Here is a 15973-nt window from a genome sequence, read left to right as displayed (position 1 = left end):
TTGATTGGTATTCTGTTGCTTTCTTTATGAAGCACTATGGTAGCAGTTGATCCCCTGTAGATTTCCTCCAGAATGTTTATATATACTTCATCTACGCCCTGATTCCGCAGTGTTTCATGACGGCTGATATTTCTACTGAATCAAACGCCTTCTCGTAATCTATGAAGGCTATGTATAGTTGTTGGTTATACTCTGAGCATTTCTCTATTATCTGATTGATAGTATGAATGTGGTCAATTTTTGAGTAGCCTGTTCGAAATCCTGCTTGTTCCTTTGGTTGATTGAATTCTAATGTTTTCTTTACTCTGTTAGCAATTACCTCTGTAAATAGCTTGTATACTACAGAGAGCAAGCTGATCGGCCTGTAATTCTTCAAGTCCTTGTCATCTCCTTTCTTATGTATTAAGATGATGTTAGCGTTCTTCCAAGACTCTGGTACTCTTTCCGTCAGGAGACACCTCGTAAACAGGGTGGCTAGTTTTTCTAACACAATCTGTCCTCCATCTTTCAGCAGATCTGATGTTACCTGATCCTCACCAGCAGCTTTGCCCCTTTGCATGCTCTCCAAAGTTTTTCTGACTTCTTCTATCATTACTGGTGGGGTGTAATCTTGGTTACTGCTAGTTCTTATAGTATTAAGGTCGTGGTTGTCTCGGCTACTGTACAGATCTCTGTAAAACTCTTCCGCTATTTTAACTATCCTATCCATATTTGTAGTTCTTTTGCCTTCCTTGTTCTTTAGTGCATACATCCGACTTTTGCCTATCCCAAGTTTCCTCTTCAATGCTTCAATGTGTTAAGGTACAGAGCATCAAACCCTCACTGTGGCGTTACTAATTAAGCGTGAATGTGACATCGTTTACAGGCTGTGCTTTTCCTCTTGTCGGCCGAAGCAACAACGCGTGCAGCAGTGCTATCACCTCACGTGGTCGCAGTCTTTGAATACAAAATTCAACGTGCCAAATTTTATTACAAGTGTATGGGGACAGAAACGATGTATGTTTTACACCACATAAGACCTTTTAAAGACTATGCAAGACAGTGCAATTAAAAAAGCAGGTATTACTCGTGCAGGCGTAAGGTGCATGTATTATTGTTCGGATTGGAACAGTCTACCTAAGTTCGTTTGCGAGGCAGACGATTTTGACGAAGTCCTTGAGCAATATTTGTGTTGTATTGAACATTGAATCATTGTAACTGTTATATTGCTGTTATGCTGCGTTATAAACTTTTATATTGCTGTCATATTACTGTTAAACTGTTATGCTACGAGTGTTGTGATATATTGCTTGCGCTGCCAGTGTTGTTATCACTGATTTCTGTATTCTTTTCTTTCTGTAATTCCACTCCTGCCTGGGCCATGCTGGCCTGCAGTATTGTGAAATAAATAAATAAAAAATACCTTGCCTTCGAAGCATCCCATTAACGGGAGTTTTAAATTATGTCGTATTCGCGTGTGGCGCTACGCGAACCCACATCCTAGCGTGGCATGGTGTAAAACTTAGTACAGCAATGCATCTTTTGTTAATCTAGCCTTACAGAGAACCACTCTGTTCCGCTAATATGGTGCTTATCCTGTTGTTTGGCTCTTTCCTTTTTGAGACAGTGGTGAATGGGCGAAAAAGTGATGGTATTGCAAGAATATTGCATAAGCTAACGCAAACAGCTGCGATACGAGACTAGAACAAGGAGAGAAGAAGGCATTCAGAGTTAGCTGTCACATTGTCAACTGCATCCTTGTGGACTTCTCTATTCAACTGTGCCTGTCCTTAGAAGTCAGAGGCACAGCCAGGGGGTGGCACACTGGGCTCGTGCATCTGCCGAAATTCCTTTCGGCCTTGGTATACTGACAATACAAAAAGACGACGCCGGTCCCCATTTCGGACCAAGGACGTGACTCTACCGAAACAGATATCTGTCTATACGCCACTGCTATAGATATGACAGCTATAGCAACGGCTGTGCCATGTTTTATCGAAGATGTGTAATGCGTCAATGGCCTAATGGTTACGTTGCTCAGCTGCAAACGTCCGAAAACCTGCTTATTTTTAAACATTTTATTTATTCCGTTTTAGCCGCACTTGTACACGGGTGCATAACACCTCACTCAAGTAGGTGTCAGTAGCAGGAAGAGTGCCATGTGCTTGTTTATTCTGCTTGCTTTGGTCAAAAAGCACGCGTTGATACTCAGTGCGATAACACGCGCATGCATCATTCCGCCTTGGTCTTGGCAGTTTCGGGAGGGCCGTGGGAAATGGCGAGTGACTCGTTCGCGCACGTTACTGCCATGTGTCAGCGGTGCCTGGCGCCGAATCCCTGCGAGTGGTGCGGGCCATCTGATGAGCCAGCCCCTTCAGCATCCTTCTCGAGATGATCGAGCATCATCACGCTCTCGTAGGACGGTGGTGGGGCAGCGGCAGCGTCCTCGTAGGCTTGCGGTGGGGCTGCGGCAGCGTTCTCGCACGCCTGGTAGACGGATCCGGACTGGTGGCGATTGCGCCATGATAAAATAAACACAACGGCGGCTGCAAGCAGGACAACATATGAGGCGATCATGCACGCCGAGATGATTCGAAGCTCGAGCTGCTGGTTCGGCTGCCCACTGGACAGGAGAATAGCGCCGCTCACGGCCAAAACGAGCCCGATGGCAACGCAAAACACCACGCAGTGCTTGATTGGTGGCAGCGATGAAGTCCTGTCACCGGCCGTGAGCTGCGGATCTCTGATGACGCTGGTAGTTGAACCCTCCATTTCGAGTGCCATTGCCGACGCCGCTGCACTCGATTGCAGTCACAGGCGCTGCCGCTGCTGCGACTTAGCGCCACGGTGGGAACGCTCCATTCTGGGCTCCTGTGGTGCTGAGGTGGGGTACTGAATGTCAGGATCTTCGTGGTTGCTGGTATGTCAGGTATGAAAGAAAGGCCGCGAAAAAAATACACGATGGAAAGCGAAGCTTAGCGGAAGCCTCAGGGATTACGTGCAAGAGTAACGCGAAGCTACAGCCTCATCACTAACGTCAATCTACCGGCGCTCGGCGTGACCACACGTTGTATTCACCCATGCCCAACCGCCTGCGTGGCTGCTCCCCGTTTCCGCTCACCACCTTCTCCTCTACGTTTGACCACCTGAATAACTGCAACATCGAACTCGCCATCCTCCTCCATTCGCCTCTGCTAAGCAAGGTGGCACCCTCCGTCCTCCTTTCTTTCCTTCTGAACCACACTTCCTTCTGAACAACACTTCCATGCTTTGTCCTCTTTTCTCCTCCATCCCCCATCGTCTTCTCACCATCGCGACACACCTCACCTTAAACCACCCCCTCTCAATCTTTCTATACTATATATGGCTATGCCGTTCTTCCACTTCGCTTTACACAAGTAGCGGCGCCATGTTGCGCGCGGTCGCCATCCACGGCTGGAACTCAGAGCGTAAACAGCTCCGCTTTTATTATGAAGGTTGCATTTCCTTGTCTCACCAGGCCCCACCGCGCAACTCTCCGTACATTATGACTTCGAAGTACGCACGTCTGAAGGCCGGCTGTGGAAAATTAACGTCCTTATAATCGGGGCACTAATGCATACGCGTTCGTTGACGGCGGAAATACTGACGGTGTCGCGCCATTACGCGTAAACTGAATCAATTTTTTTTTACAATGGACATGGAGAAAGAAAAATTGGGAGGGGGCTGCGTCACTGTGTGAAGCGGCGGGGAAGTCCGACGGCGGCCATATTACTGCTAGTCCGTGTAGTGCTGACAGAATGCGATCATTATGAACCAGCACGTGCTCTCTTCATTATCTTCCTTACATTCTTATTTTATGTACGGCGTGAGATGGACCAGGGAACGAGCGACTCTAGCAAGGAAAGAGAGAAACAAAGTCACAAAAGAGAGATAAAAAATAGAGCAAGACAGAAATAGAAACAAAGACCAACCTACATACATACACACACACATACAAAGATACACACACACACACACACACACACACACACATATATTTATATATATATATATATATATATATATATATATATATATATATATATATAGGTATGGGATATGGCACAACGGGAGCGTTGTCAACAAGGATAAATATATTTAATTCCCAACAGTTTCGGTAGGGGTCCTCTCTTCATGAGGGGATGAGTTATACAGACATGAACTTCCAAACTTCGTTGCTGCCGCGTCCCTCTCGCCTTGAAAGATGTCTGCGAGAGTGAGAGAGAACTAAAAAAACGAAAGAAAACGAACAAAAAAGGGGGAAGAAAAAAGACAAAAAAGGAAGAAAAAGAAAGAAAAGAATAAGAAAGAAAAGAGAGAAAGTAAAAAAGAGGAAGAACCACTGTCAACACTGAGAACGAAGCCAACTGTCCGTCTACGTCCACATACGGTTCATATCACGTGCTGTTCAGTTCTCGACGTGTGTCGGGCCACCCAAGATTGTCGCCGCGGTGGCGAAAGGGTCCGTGACGGCGTGCGAAAGAAAGGGTTTCCCCTTAATGGGTTGGTCGGCGTGCGGCGTGCGTAAAGAAAGGATTTCCCTTAATGGGTCAGTCGGCTCTTTACCTTTAATCTTCGTCCGTTTCCCTTCAATGGTCATCAAAAGGTAGGCGAACGTAAACACTTTGTATGTTCATGTGGAAGAAAGAAAAAAATGGAAGAAAAAAAGAAAAAAAAGAAAAACAAAAAACAAGAATGGACAGTGTACATGTACGAGTCAGTCAGAAAAAAGCATGGTCCCAGCTTGTTCTTGTCACCAATCTTTGTCACCAATTTCCTCCTGGCTTACTTCTCGGAGCCAGTTGAGTTTTCCGGGGTCCTCGTTGATGCCGGCTACTAATGTTCGAAATTTGAAAATAAAATATGCATCACGCTGTTCGCGCTCGCGTCTGTTTGAAAAACCGGACTGCAAAAAAGTTACGCTGATATTTTCAAAACTGTTGTTTGGCAGGCACAGATGTCTAGATAAAGGTAGCTTCGGCAGTGAAGTGGCGTGGTACCGGTGATTATTGAACCGCAGCCGAAATGGCGTGTCTGTTTAGCCGATATATTCTTGTCCGCAGATGTTGCAATGTAGCATGTATATTACGTTACTGGAGTCACAATTAAGGCTTTTAGTTATGCAGAATTTGAAATCCGAGAACTTTGCTTTGGATTCGCGTGTTGTGTCCATCTGTGGGCATACCTTGCATCTAGCTTTTCCGCAGGGATGGCACCCTGATTGAATTTTGGGGGTGTTTGTTTTTGCTCTGACAAGAATGTCCTTGAGATTTTTATCCCTGTGGTACACCACATGAGGTGGCTTCGCGAAAATAGAAGTTAGTCGTTTGCTTTGCCTGATTATGTTGAAATGGCGGGAAAGTTTGTTGTTGATTCGTGGCGCTGGTGAGGAGTAAGTTAGTACAAGGTTCGTTTGGGAAGTCGTTTTAGATACTCTGTTTGATCTCTTAATTATATCATTCCTGTTCACGTTGCGAGCACGTAGTATGGCATCATAATAATATCTTCCGGATAATTTTGTTTCAATAAGGAATGCTTTAGGTGTTCCGCGTGTCTTTCGAATTCCCGCATATCGGTGCATATCTTCGGTACCGGTAGGCCTGAGAATATGGAATACCTGTTTTGCAATGCTTTGGGTGGCTGCTGTTGAAATGTAGGTACATTTGACGGTCTGTAGGCTTTTGTAAAGGTTTGTTGACAAGCGGTCATTTTTTACCGTGACAGTGACGTCCAAAAAGGTAATGCTAGTTTTAGAAATTTTGTGCGTGAATTTTATTGACGGGTGGCACTTGTTAAAATCCTCTATGAAGGGGAAAAGACTTCCCTCATCATGGTTCCATATCATAAAAATATCGTCTAAGTATCTTCTGTAGTAGAAAGGTTTCAAGGTGCGTCCCTCAATGAATGGGATTTTAAGTGAAGCCATAAAGGTGCTCGCGAACTTTGGGGCCATTTTCGTGCCCATTGCAGTGCCACTGACCTGAAGGAAATGCTTGTTATTGAACTCAAAATGGTTATAATTTAGTACAAGTTCAAGAAGTGCAAACAGTACCTCGCCACTTACACTAGTTGATGAGTCAGATTTTACATATTCAGAAACCATAGCCGCTATTCCGTCACGGTGGGGTATGTTGTTGTACAGTGAGCAGAAGTCCATGGTCACCAGAAAACTTCCGCCTAAGATGTCGAGACTTGAAGTTTCGCAGATGAAGTGGTTTGTGTCCTTTAGGTAATAGGGAAAATTTTGGGGGATGTTTTTTTATTAAGGAATGGATGAATTCTGATATATTTTCTGTTGATGTGCTGTTACTGGATACTATCGGACGTCCCGGATTGCCTGCCTTGTGTATTTTGGGGAGCAAATAGAATCGACCGGGAACAGAATGGACCGGTAACATTGCTTTTATTATTTTGCCGGTAATTTTCTCGTCCCGGCGGAGATTGTTTAGGGTTACTTTTATCTCCCTTTCAAATTCGGGAGTCAGGTCCGTTGGAAGTTCTTTGTAGAATTTTGTGTCTGATAGCTGTCGTTCCCCTTCTCTTAAGTAGTCCGACGTGTTTAGAATTACAATGCAGCCCCCTTTATCAGCCGGTTTGATAGTAATTCTAGTGTTTTTTCGTAGTTCATCGAGTGCCCTTCGTTCTGACTTTGATATGTTGTTTCGAAATGGCCGATTTTTTTCATACGCTCTGATGATACCTTTTTGAACTGCTGATATATACATATCGAGGTGTTTGTCCCTCTGCTCACCTGGACACCATGATTTGTCACCACCAATCAATCTATTCTCGTCCATACTGTCCTTGCGATCATGAAAGTATTCACGGATGCGGAGATTACGCGCAAAGTTATCGAGGTCTTGGTACAGTTCAAATTCATTGAATCTACCGGATGATGGACAAAAGGTTAAGCCTCTCGACAAAAGTTGAAGCTTTGCGGGTGTGTGTGTTGTGTTTGACAGATAGAGGACATTTTTCTCATAAGTTTTTGGCTGCTCTTGGCTATCACGTGGCACGGGAGTGTCAGTGTCATATTCGAGAGTAAGGATGTTTTGATTAGGATTGCACTGTAGTTTCGAGTTCCCTATTTTCTCCTCAAAGTTAGGTTGTGGTACGGGTGGTTCCTGGCGTTCTTGTACGGCCTCATTCCTATTTTCCTGTTGCAGAGCAGTGGAGCTTCTGCAGTCCCGCTTGAATTTTCCATCTTTTACTACTGAAATTTCGTCTGTCTTTTTTAGTTCATATCTTTCCAGTTTTCTTGCCTCATGCTCCCCGAGATTAGATACCAATTTCTGCGTGGCCTCCGTGACCCTGTATTCGGCGGCCTTACGCTGACTATGGTCCGCAATGATCTGAGTCAGTTGCAAGGACGCTTCTAGTAATATTTTTCCCACTTCCCCCTTTCTGCTTCACTTAGTGTAGACATTGAGAGGTTGCAGGCTAGGCGGAGGCCCTTAGGTGCAATTTCGTGAGATAGATATTTGGTTAGTTGTTCCGCGTGTTTTTCGTATTGCACCCGCATTTCAATGATTTTCCTAATCGATAGAAATGAGTGGGACCATGCGTGTTAAGACTGCCTGTACCTTTTGTTTCCCCGTGTCATTTGGAAGCCGCCGCCTTGGTTTTCGCCGCATTCGTCCACCTGGTGTTGTAAAGCCTCGCTGGTGGGAGTGGCGACGTCGTCACTGCTGGGACACTGGATGGCTCTTTGTGTCCTCTCGCAAACATCTTTCAAGGTGAGAGGGACGCGGCAGCGACGAAGTTTGGAAGTTCGTGTCAGTATAACTCATCTCTGATGAAGGGAGGACCCCTCCCGAAACTGTTGGGAAATAAATATATTTATCCTTGTTGATAACGCTCCCGTTCTGCCATATCTCATAACTTCACGAAGACTAAATGGCCCATTGAATTATTACTCCCACTATATATATATATATATATATATATATATATATATATATATATATATATATATATATATATATATATATATACATATTAGAACAGGCTTCAAAAGAAAACTACACTAATATGCAAAATGGGTGCCAATGAGTTTGGCCTTTTTTCTTTTTACATCCGCATTAAAATGAGGAAATACCGCAGCTAGAAGCTACGCTGATTCTGTATCTATGCATTCAGCATCTAAGAAGTCAAAGGTCTCTCTGAACCCGCATTAATTGCTTGGAGTATTGACAGCCCCATCAAGTAGAGTTTCCTTTTGTAATCCAGTAAGCTATACGACAGTATCACTAGCACAGCCAGGCTAGGGGGGCGGGGGGTCAGACTTATTTCCAAAGTTTTCCTATTTGGCATATGTACGTTTACGCATGCAGACATGCAAACATACATCAGGCATGCGTAAAACAATATCTGGCTACATCACTGTTGAGTATAACATTGTTTGCCCTCTCATTTTTAGTGCAGCTGCCCCGAAATCACCACGCCTGTTAACTTACAGACATCAAGTTCTCACTTGCAGCATATACTTTTGTACTAGTGACAAAAGTACGTAATGTATTGTTTAATCGTGTCTTGACATTCGTCTCTAGCATTCCTTGGCTAATGTTAAGTGCCATCAATCCATGAAAATGACAATTTATAGATGGTATTTTATAGGTGAAATGCATGAAATCTCATACGTATCATGCACGAAACACCACGAGTATATCATGTGGTACCACCAATGAGTTGTTTCATGGTATCAATTCTTCAGCACTGCTTTTATAATTTTCTGTGCGAGTCATGACAACGTTGCAACCGACCGACGCTAATGCAATTAGGTAACCCGACTCCAAATGGTGACAAACCCAGTAAACCAGGAACGTAAACAATCAATCCAGCAACCTAGCCTTGACTGCCTCTGTTTTAATGTCACGAGAAATAATGCGTGCACTACACGCACCATGAGAACGCATCGTAGTAAAGACAACCTAAATATCTGCTATACGACAATAACACAAAACGTTCTAATGACTGCGTCAAATGCTGAAATAATTTGTCATTTGTCGTCGGCAATCACTTACACATGCCTAGAGCTCTCTTAATTGACGCCAGTATTTCGGCATTATAGGCTCAACACCTGACACCGCTAACTTGCCTGCTAGAATTAACCCTTGGCATCAATGACATTATGTAACCAAGCTTTTGTAGAAAAGATGACCTCGAAGGTAACAGTTAGCGTTAAAATGAGAACAAACAATACAAGAAGGACACTGCTTCGAGAAACTTAATGCTGCACAAGTTGGTGAGGATGCACGATATTAGATATATAGCAAGATGCCCGTACAAAACAACCACAAAACTAAATAGCCAGTTTGCAATACGATACCATGAAAAGACACTGCATGGATATGAAACACCAGCCCCAACTTACTCTGGCAGATGCACGCAACCAGAACAGAGCCCCTAAGTAACCGTTAACTAAAGCTCCAGTGTCCCGGTGAAGATAGCCTTCTCCAAAAGCAAGGTGAGATGCACCGTAGTAGAACCGCCCGAGCTCTGATGCCTTACGTAGCAGTCAGCGCAGCTAGCAGGGGAGAAGACGTCGCTCGAAGCGGCCGCCCAGCTGCCAAATTTATACAGAGGCACACTGGCAGTGTGATCGGCACGTGAAACACGCCGTCTCTATGCATAGGTGCGTAACCAGATAGCCGCCACGGTAGCCTGACACCTCCCCGAGCCAGTGGATACGTCCGCGTTCGGAAGGCACAGTACCACTGCTATCCGGTGCGATCTCGCCGCTGCACTGCTGTTCAGGGTTTTATGAGGGGCTGCTGTCGTCAAGCCCTAGTACTGCTTCAGAGGCTTCGCACAGTACAGTGTTATACGAATAACTTTTCACAGTTAGGAATGCACGTGTCTCAAATAAATCGTGCTGGTTTTCTCAAAAGCCGCCGAAACACTTTTCCCTTGAGAACCTGTTCATCCAGGCAATTTATGCAGTAGCGTACTCCAACTGAATTCCAATTCGTCAATCTACCACACATTTGGCATTGCATAATCCAGTGAATGTTCCATCTTGTCACAGTGATTAAGTAAGAACTTGCATGACACCTTAGCAGCGATTACGAATAATATTACATTGGGGGGCATTTGATCTCTGGTGGGGATTTGAACTAACATCATTTGACCTGAACATTAAAAAAGCAAGAATCTAGCAATAGAGACTGTCAAAAGCTATCAACGACCCACCTTAGACATGTAGCTACGTGATTAGGAGACGAGAGAATATTGCACACAAAAAAGCGATCACCTGGTCAAACAGTAGAAACAGTTTCATGTTGCAGTCTGCAGAACAGTAGATTATGAGGGCCATATCAAACTAAATATGCACGATTTTATTAAAGCGTCTTAAAGAATGCGGCAGAATCCACAAACGGCGTTGGTCGCTTGCTGTCTGCGTTCTGCGCCCCCGATTCATCATGTACGCTCACAGCACCACGCGCGTCATCGATGTGGTATCATTATCGATACATCTGTGCGCAAGAGATAACCGAGCGAAGCACTTACAGATTGATCAATTCAACTGTTGCGCCGTCCACGCAGCTTGAAGGTCTTCTCCACATCTCCGATACCGCCTCGCAGAGAGCATTCCAGCTGATAAAGTCCCAAGCTCCTGCGAAGCCCGATAATTGACATGATAGCGGCGACGCGTGGATACGGGAGCCGTTCGACCGACGTTCATGAGAGACGCCGTAGTGGAGGGCTCCGGAAATTTCGACCACCTGGGGTTCTTTAACGTGCACCCAAATCTGAGCACATGGGCCTACAACATTTCCACCTCCATCAGAAATGCAGCCGCCGCAGCCGGGATTCAATCCCGCGACCTACGGGCTAGCAGCCGAGTACCTTAGCCACTAGACCAGCGCGGCGGGGCTTGAAGTGATGTCAGAGCGCTAATAATAGTGTCACTGCAGCAATTGCAGGCACTTTGCAGTGAATGTAAATAATTCTAAGGATTGCCTTCTTTCGCGCCTTTTCAATACTATAGAAAAAAAGTTTTTGTCCAATGGCGGTAGCAAAAGTTCTCACCTGCCACGGGAGACCATTGGCTATGAGGTAGTTTCGCTGAACTGGAGGTCCTAGCTCCGATCCCGGCCGTGGGAGCCACTATTCGATGAGAGCGAAGTTCATACATGAATCTAGGCGCGTGACCGACCTCAGCTGGTCAGATTGAATCCACAGTCTCCCGTGTCTCGCTTAGACAAGGGCCTTGGGCATGTGGAAACTTATATGGATATGAATTCTCTGTGCTCGACCACGCGAAAACGCGAATAGATTCTGTGTTAGCGGCTTTGCCATACGCCTATCCCCAAGCGTTGCAGCATAGCGTCTTCAGCGAGCTCTCGTAAAACACAAAACGCCACGAGGTCGTACGAGCTACACGGTCCCGGTGCTACAGCTGCTCCGGGTGGTCCGGCTAGCTTTCTTATCAGTTACCTGGTTGTTTTGTTCCTTTGACAGTGATATGCCGCACCGTACTTGTCAATCGAACAAGGCTGAAGTCGTGTTTGCCCACGCCCTCAGCGTAACGCGAAAATCACAAGATATATTGTGGTATGGCATTCGTCTAGTGTTATCAGTGATTCACAATGGCTTGATTTATATGTGGTAGTGATATCGTCCATAGCGCAGGTTTAAACTGATATGGCGGGATAGACAGAAAACACGCAAAGGTTTGTTCGATTGAGTATCGGCTAGAGTGCTGACAATACGGAAGTTCATGTCATATAAGGATGATGGAAATTTCACATAACCGCAACCGCGTGCCATAATACTGGACCAGCATCAGTTTTCTCTAATAAAATGTTGGCTATGTGATGAGCTGCACGGCTTTATAATCAGCCATAGGCGCCTTGGAATTGAAGAATTAAATAGTAGCTGTCCTGTCAAGACTTGACGCTGGTCAACGACTTTGCGTCATTTCGAGCTGAGGACAATATTCAGCACACGATAAACAATCGCTTGGGCGGGCACTTCTTTTCGAAGGAAATGAGTCTGATTTCTTTTCTCTTGCGCTGAAATCAAATCCTAGAAATGAGCCCTTCCTCCTATCCTTCGTCTTTAACATCGAGACTTACCAACGTCATCCCAATTCACTCAGACCTTAAGTTACACGAGCAGATTTATTCGAGTTATCTTTTTCTTTTCAACCCTTCATTATCGATTGGAGTAATTACTGTATTTCGCCTCACTTTTACACTATGAAACTAAAGTAAGTTTGCATATAAAATTTTCGTTCATCTTCTTACTCACCTTTCTTAGATCTCTTACGTTTGCAGGAATATAAAGAAGTGAGATATTATAATATCTGGCTTTTCACTTCTCTAAACCACAATATGATTACGAAGGACGCCGTAGTAAAGGATTCCAACAATTTGGACAATCTGGTGCCCTTTAACGTGCACATTTATTTAAATACACGAGCCACAAGCATTTTGCCCCCATCGAAGTTCGGCCGGAGTTCGATCGCACAACCTTCGGCTCGGCAACTCGAGCACTGTAATCGCTAAATGATCTTCAATAAGGAAAGAGAAGGACAAACAGTACCAATGACTGTTAATTTGACACATTGTGGTGAGATTAACGTTGGGAGACCAGTAGTTATCGCTTATGAATGAAGAAATAGACATTTGATAAAAATAAGCCAAGAGGTTGTCATGAAAGGAGACTTTTCGGAGCAACCGTGGTCGTCCAGCAGTCCAGGCAGGTTAACATAGGCAATCAATGAAAGAACGAGTGTCAAAACAAGCAAGCAAGCAAGACAACAAAAAAGAAAAAAACATTGCGTCAAATGCGAAGAACGGCTTGGTCTCGTTGACCCGCCGCACTCTACAAGATAAAAAATGAGTATTTGGGGCACCCGCTATGGTTGACTTGTAGTTTAGGTGCTCGACAGCTGCTCCGATGGTCATGATATCGAAAGCGCTCCGCGACGGCCCCAATTTCAATGAAGGCAAAAATGCTTGAAACCCGCGTTCTTAGATTTGGGTGCACGTTGAAGAACCCCAGGTGGTCGGAATTTTCAGAGGCCTCCATTATGTCATGCGTGACTAAAGGAAAGGGTGTCATGACGTACGCGATGAGTATTTTACTCTATTCATGCAATGACCTGTTTATCATGCTCGTCATACACTTTTTTGCCCGCCGTGGTGGTCTAGTGGTTAAGGTACTCGGCTGCTGACCCGCAGGTCACGGGTTTAAATCCCGGCTGCGGCGGCTGTATTTCCGATGGAGGCGGAAATGTCGTAGGCCCGTGTGCTCAGATTTGGATGCACGTTAAAGAACCCCAGGTGGTCAAAATTACTGGAGTCCTCCACTACGGCGTCTCTCATAATCATATGGATGTTTTGGGACGTTTAACCCCACAAATCAATCAAATCAGTCATACACTTTTCCTTTCTATGCAAAGTTTCGTACGCGTCAAGCTAAAGAGACGATCACGAGGTCAGCTGAACGTAGGCGGATAGATAGATAGATAGATAGATAGATAGATAGATAGATAGATAGATAGATAGATAGATAGATAGATAGATAGATAGATAGATAGATAGATAGATAGATAGATAGATAGATAGATAGATAGATAGATAGATAGATAGATAGATAGATAGATAGATAGATAGATAGATAGATAGATAGATAGATAGATAGATAGATAGATAGATAGATAGATAGATAGAAACTGTACATGTGACTGTGTCTTGTAAACGTCGAGTATGATTTAACAATGACGTATGTGATCTTCTTACCAACCTCAACTGTACATTGCCTACGTAGGGTCCGCATGGAGTCTAGAGCGGCGCATGCCGCATGTTAGTGGCATACCGCAGTGAAGAGTTCCGTTTATATTCAACTTCTCCATCCCCAGTAGATGGCCGCCCCGACCTGGAATAAAACCCGCAAATTTCTATGTGCTGTCTCAGATAATTTTGGCAGCCGAAGATAATTAGTGAAAAACAATGAGCAAGGGCGCAGTGAACCATATTCATGCACAACCCATTAACACCTATATCGTGGTTTTGGGACGTTAAACCCCACAAATCAATCAATCAACCCATTAACACCACAGCTCCTGACTGAGTGCCTCCCTCGATCTGCTTCTAGCATTGTGCCGGGTCCATCAACAGTTATCAAATGTATTCCTGCGGCAGCATGGCCTGGGAACGCTTGATGGACCCTGTACGATGACTGGCAGCACCAGTACGCAGCCAAGTAGTTTACATGTCAAAACAAAGTATGACTGCAACAAACTCTGCGGTCTTCGAGTATGCATGTAATAAAGTGGACAGCTATGTCACACGTAGTGCACATACAAGTGATTCTTCGAATTCACCTATAGCATTTTTATGAAGGCTGACTACTGCGCTTTTGCGTATGTTAATCGTTGCCCTCCATGACAGTCCGCAAAGTGTTAAAAGACAGGGCGCGTTTAGTACAACCTTTGTCCAGCGTAATTCAATTGCTAAAGTGGATGCAACGCGCAATACACCGTAGAATAAAAATCACTTGCGTTGTCTGTGCAGAACACTTTCCTCGATGGTGCTTTGAACACGCTCGGGGCCTGCAGAGTTCACTGGTTAAGTGTTAGTCACCAGCACTTTTTTTTGCTTCGGTGTCAACTGCGTTGTTCACTGCAGTCGCTCGGCATTCGCACGCTCGTCTGCATAGTACTATTCTTTGTACTTGAAAGACATATAAACTTGAACTGAAACAAGTGTACCCAACTCTTCATACAAACTCAGATCACATTCTTGAATGTATGGATGATAAGGGAGGATAATCGCGGAGTTTGCTCACCTGATGTATTCTTGCACCGTGGCTGGGACTATCCGGTGCCTGATAATGTTCTACTATGCAAAGAGCCCGAGAGATGTCGCTACAAACTTTGGCCTGGCTCCCCTCCTCTCTGTCGGTGTAGGAAAGCCCTGTATGTAGGAAAGTAGCGGCACTCATTTATCGCGTCACAACCTCCTCACCGCACTGTCAACCTCCTCCCTTATCACCCCGTCTTTTGCGGCGTCACTTTAAGCGTGTTGCGTGGTGTTTATCGCTCGATTTGGAAACCGTCGCCCACGTGCCGGATGTGCTTTGCGGAATTTTCCAGCAGCCTTCCACGGTCCTCAGTCCAGCGAGCCATCTATCGGCATGCTGTAAACGAGAACACAATCGGCCCCTCTCCGCCAAGCGCTCGCTTTGCGGCATTCGCTCACCTAAAGTGTTCTTGCACAGTGCCGCAAGCAAACTACCCCGAGTACATTCAACGACCAAATACAAGAGAAATGGACAAGAAACGGCGGCTGTCAGAAGAGCCTGAAGCGATGGAAGGTATACGTGAACGACGAAGTGCGCGTAGATCTGTGAAAGGAGCGAACGCTTGGTCTCAGTGCGAGTTTCTGCCACTGGAGTTCAGAAATTTGTGTCGTGTCTGTGGTTTAGCTTGAACCTCTCTGCACTCAGAATCAGCGTAGACCGAAAATATAGCATCACCTAGCTATAGCATAGCAAGGACCCAGAGGCAATCTAGAAACAACCTGCATCTTCTTGCTACGGCTCAGAAACAACCTATAGAAGCAACCAGATCGGTCGTTATCGTCCAGTCTCGCTGTTTTAAGTCTTTTGCGACTAAGCTCAAGCTTTGCCATTGTTGTGCTGCAGCGCAGGCCGATAGGATCTCCCGCAGCCATGCATGCTAAAGGCTGTGGATGGACGCACTGTCATTCAATGGAAGAAGTTGGCACTCATCCCATATATTCATTGAGTGTCCCATCGACTGACAAAGGTGGCAGCGCGTGTCACGGTCTCAGTTGCTTTTAGTGCACCCAAAAATTTAAGACGATTCTCTTGCAGAGCGAAAAAATCTTGCCTGAAAATGAACGCGCGACATTTCCTTGAATGTCAATCAGAAGGAGGGTACGATATACCGCTTCATGTGTCTTCAGAATCCAACCTTTTTTTTTTCTTGAGTGTATAT

At 45.1% G+C, this 15973-nt stretch overlaps 1 protein-coding gene across 2 annotated transcripts; it reads right to left on the bottom strand.

Annotated features, from left to right (window-relative positions):
- Window positions 1-2042: 2042 nt before the first annotated feature.
- LOC142776803 (uncharacterized) lies at window positions 2043-13887 on the bottom strand. Of its 2 annotated transcripts, none has more exons than XM_075881158.1 (3): window positions 13756-13887; window positions 10510-10615; window positions 2043-2858 (listed from the first exon to the last, which is right to left on the bottom strand). In XM_075881158.1, the coding sequence occupies exon 3, from the start codon at window positions 2761-2763 to the stop codon at window positions 2293-2295; it is 471 nt and encodes a 156-aa protein (XP_075737273.1). In that variant the 5' UTR covers window positions 2764-2858; window positions 10510-10615; window positions 13756-13887; the 3' UTR covers window positions 2043-2292. The 2 variants fall into 2 exon arrangements, with proteins under 2 accessions (XP_075737273.1, XP_075737272.1); XM_075881157.1 differs by lacking the exon at window positions 13756-13887 and adding an exon at window positions 11032-11380.
- Between the last annotated feature and the right edge of the window lie 2086 nt (window positions 13888-15973).

This window comes from Rhipicephalus microplus, chromosome X (assembly GCF_043290135.1).
Source record: "Rhipicephalus microplus isolate Deutch F79 chromosome X, USDA_Rmic, whole genome shotgun sequence".
Classification (NCBI taxonomy): domain Eukaryota; kingdom Metazoa; phylum Arthropoda; class Arachnida; order Ixodida; family Ixodidae; genus Rhipicephalus; species Rhipicephalus microplus.
The sequence above is the reverse complement of the archived record's forward strand: the minus strand, read 5'-3'. Positions and strand labels throughout refer to the sequence as shown.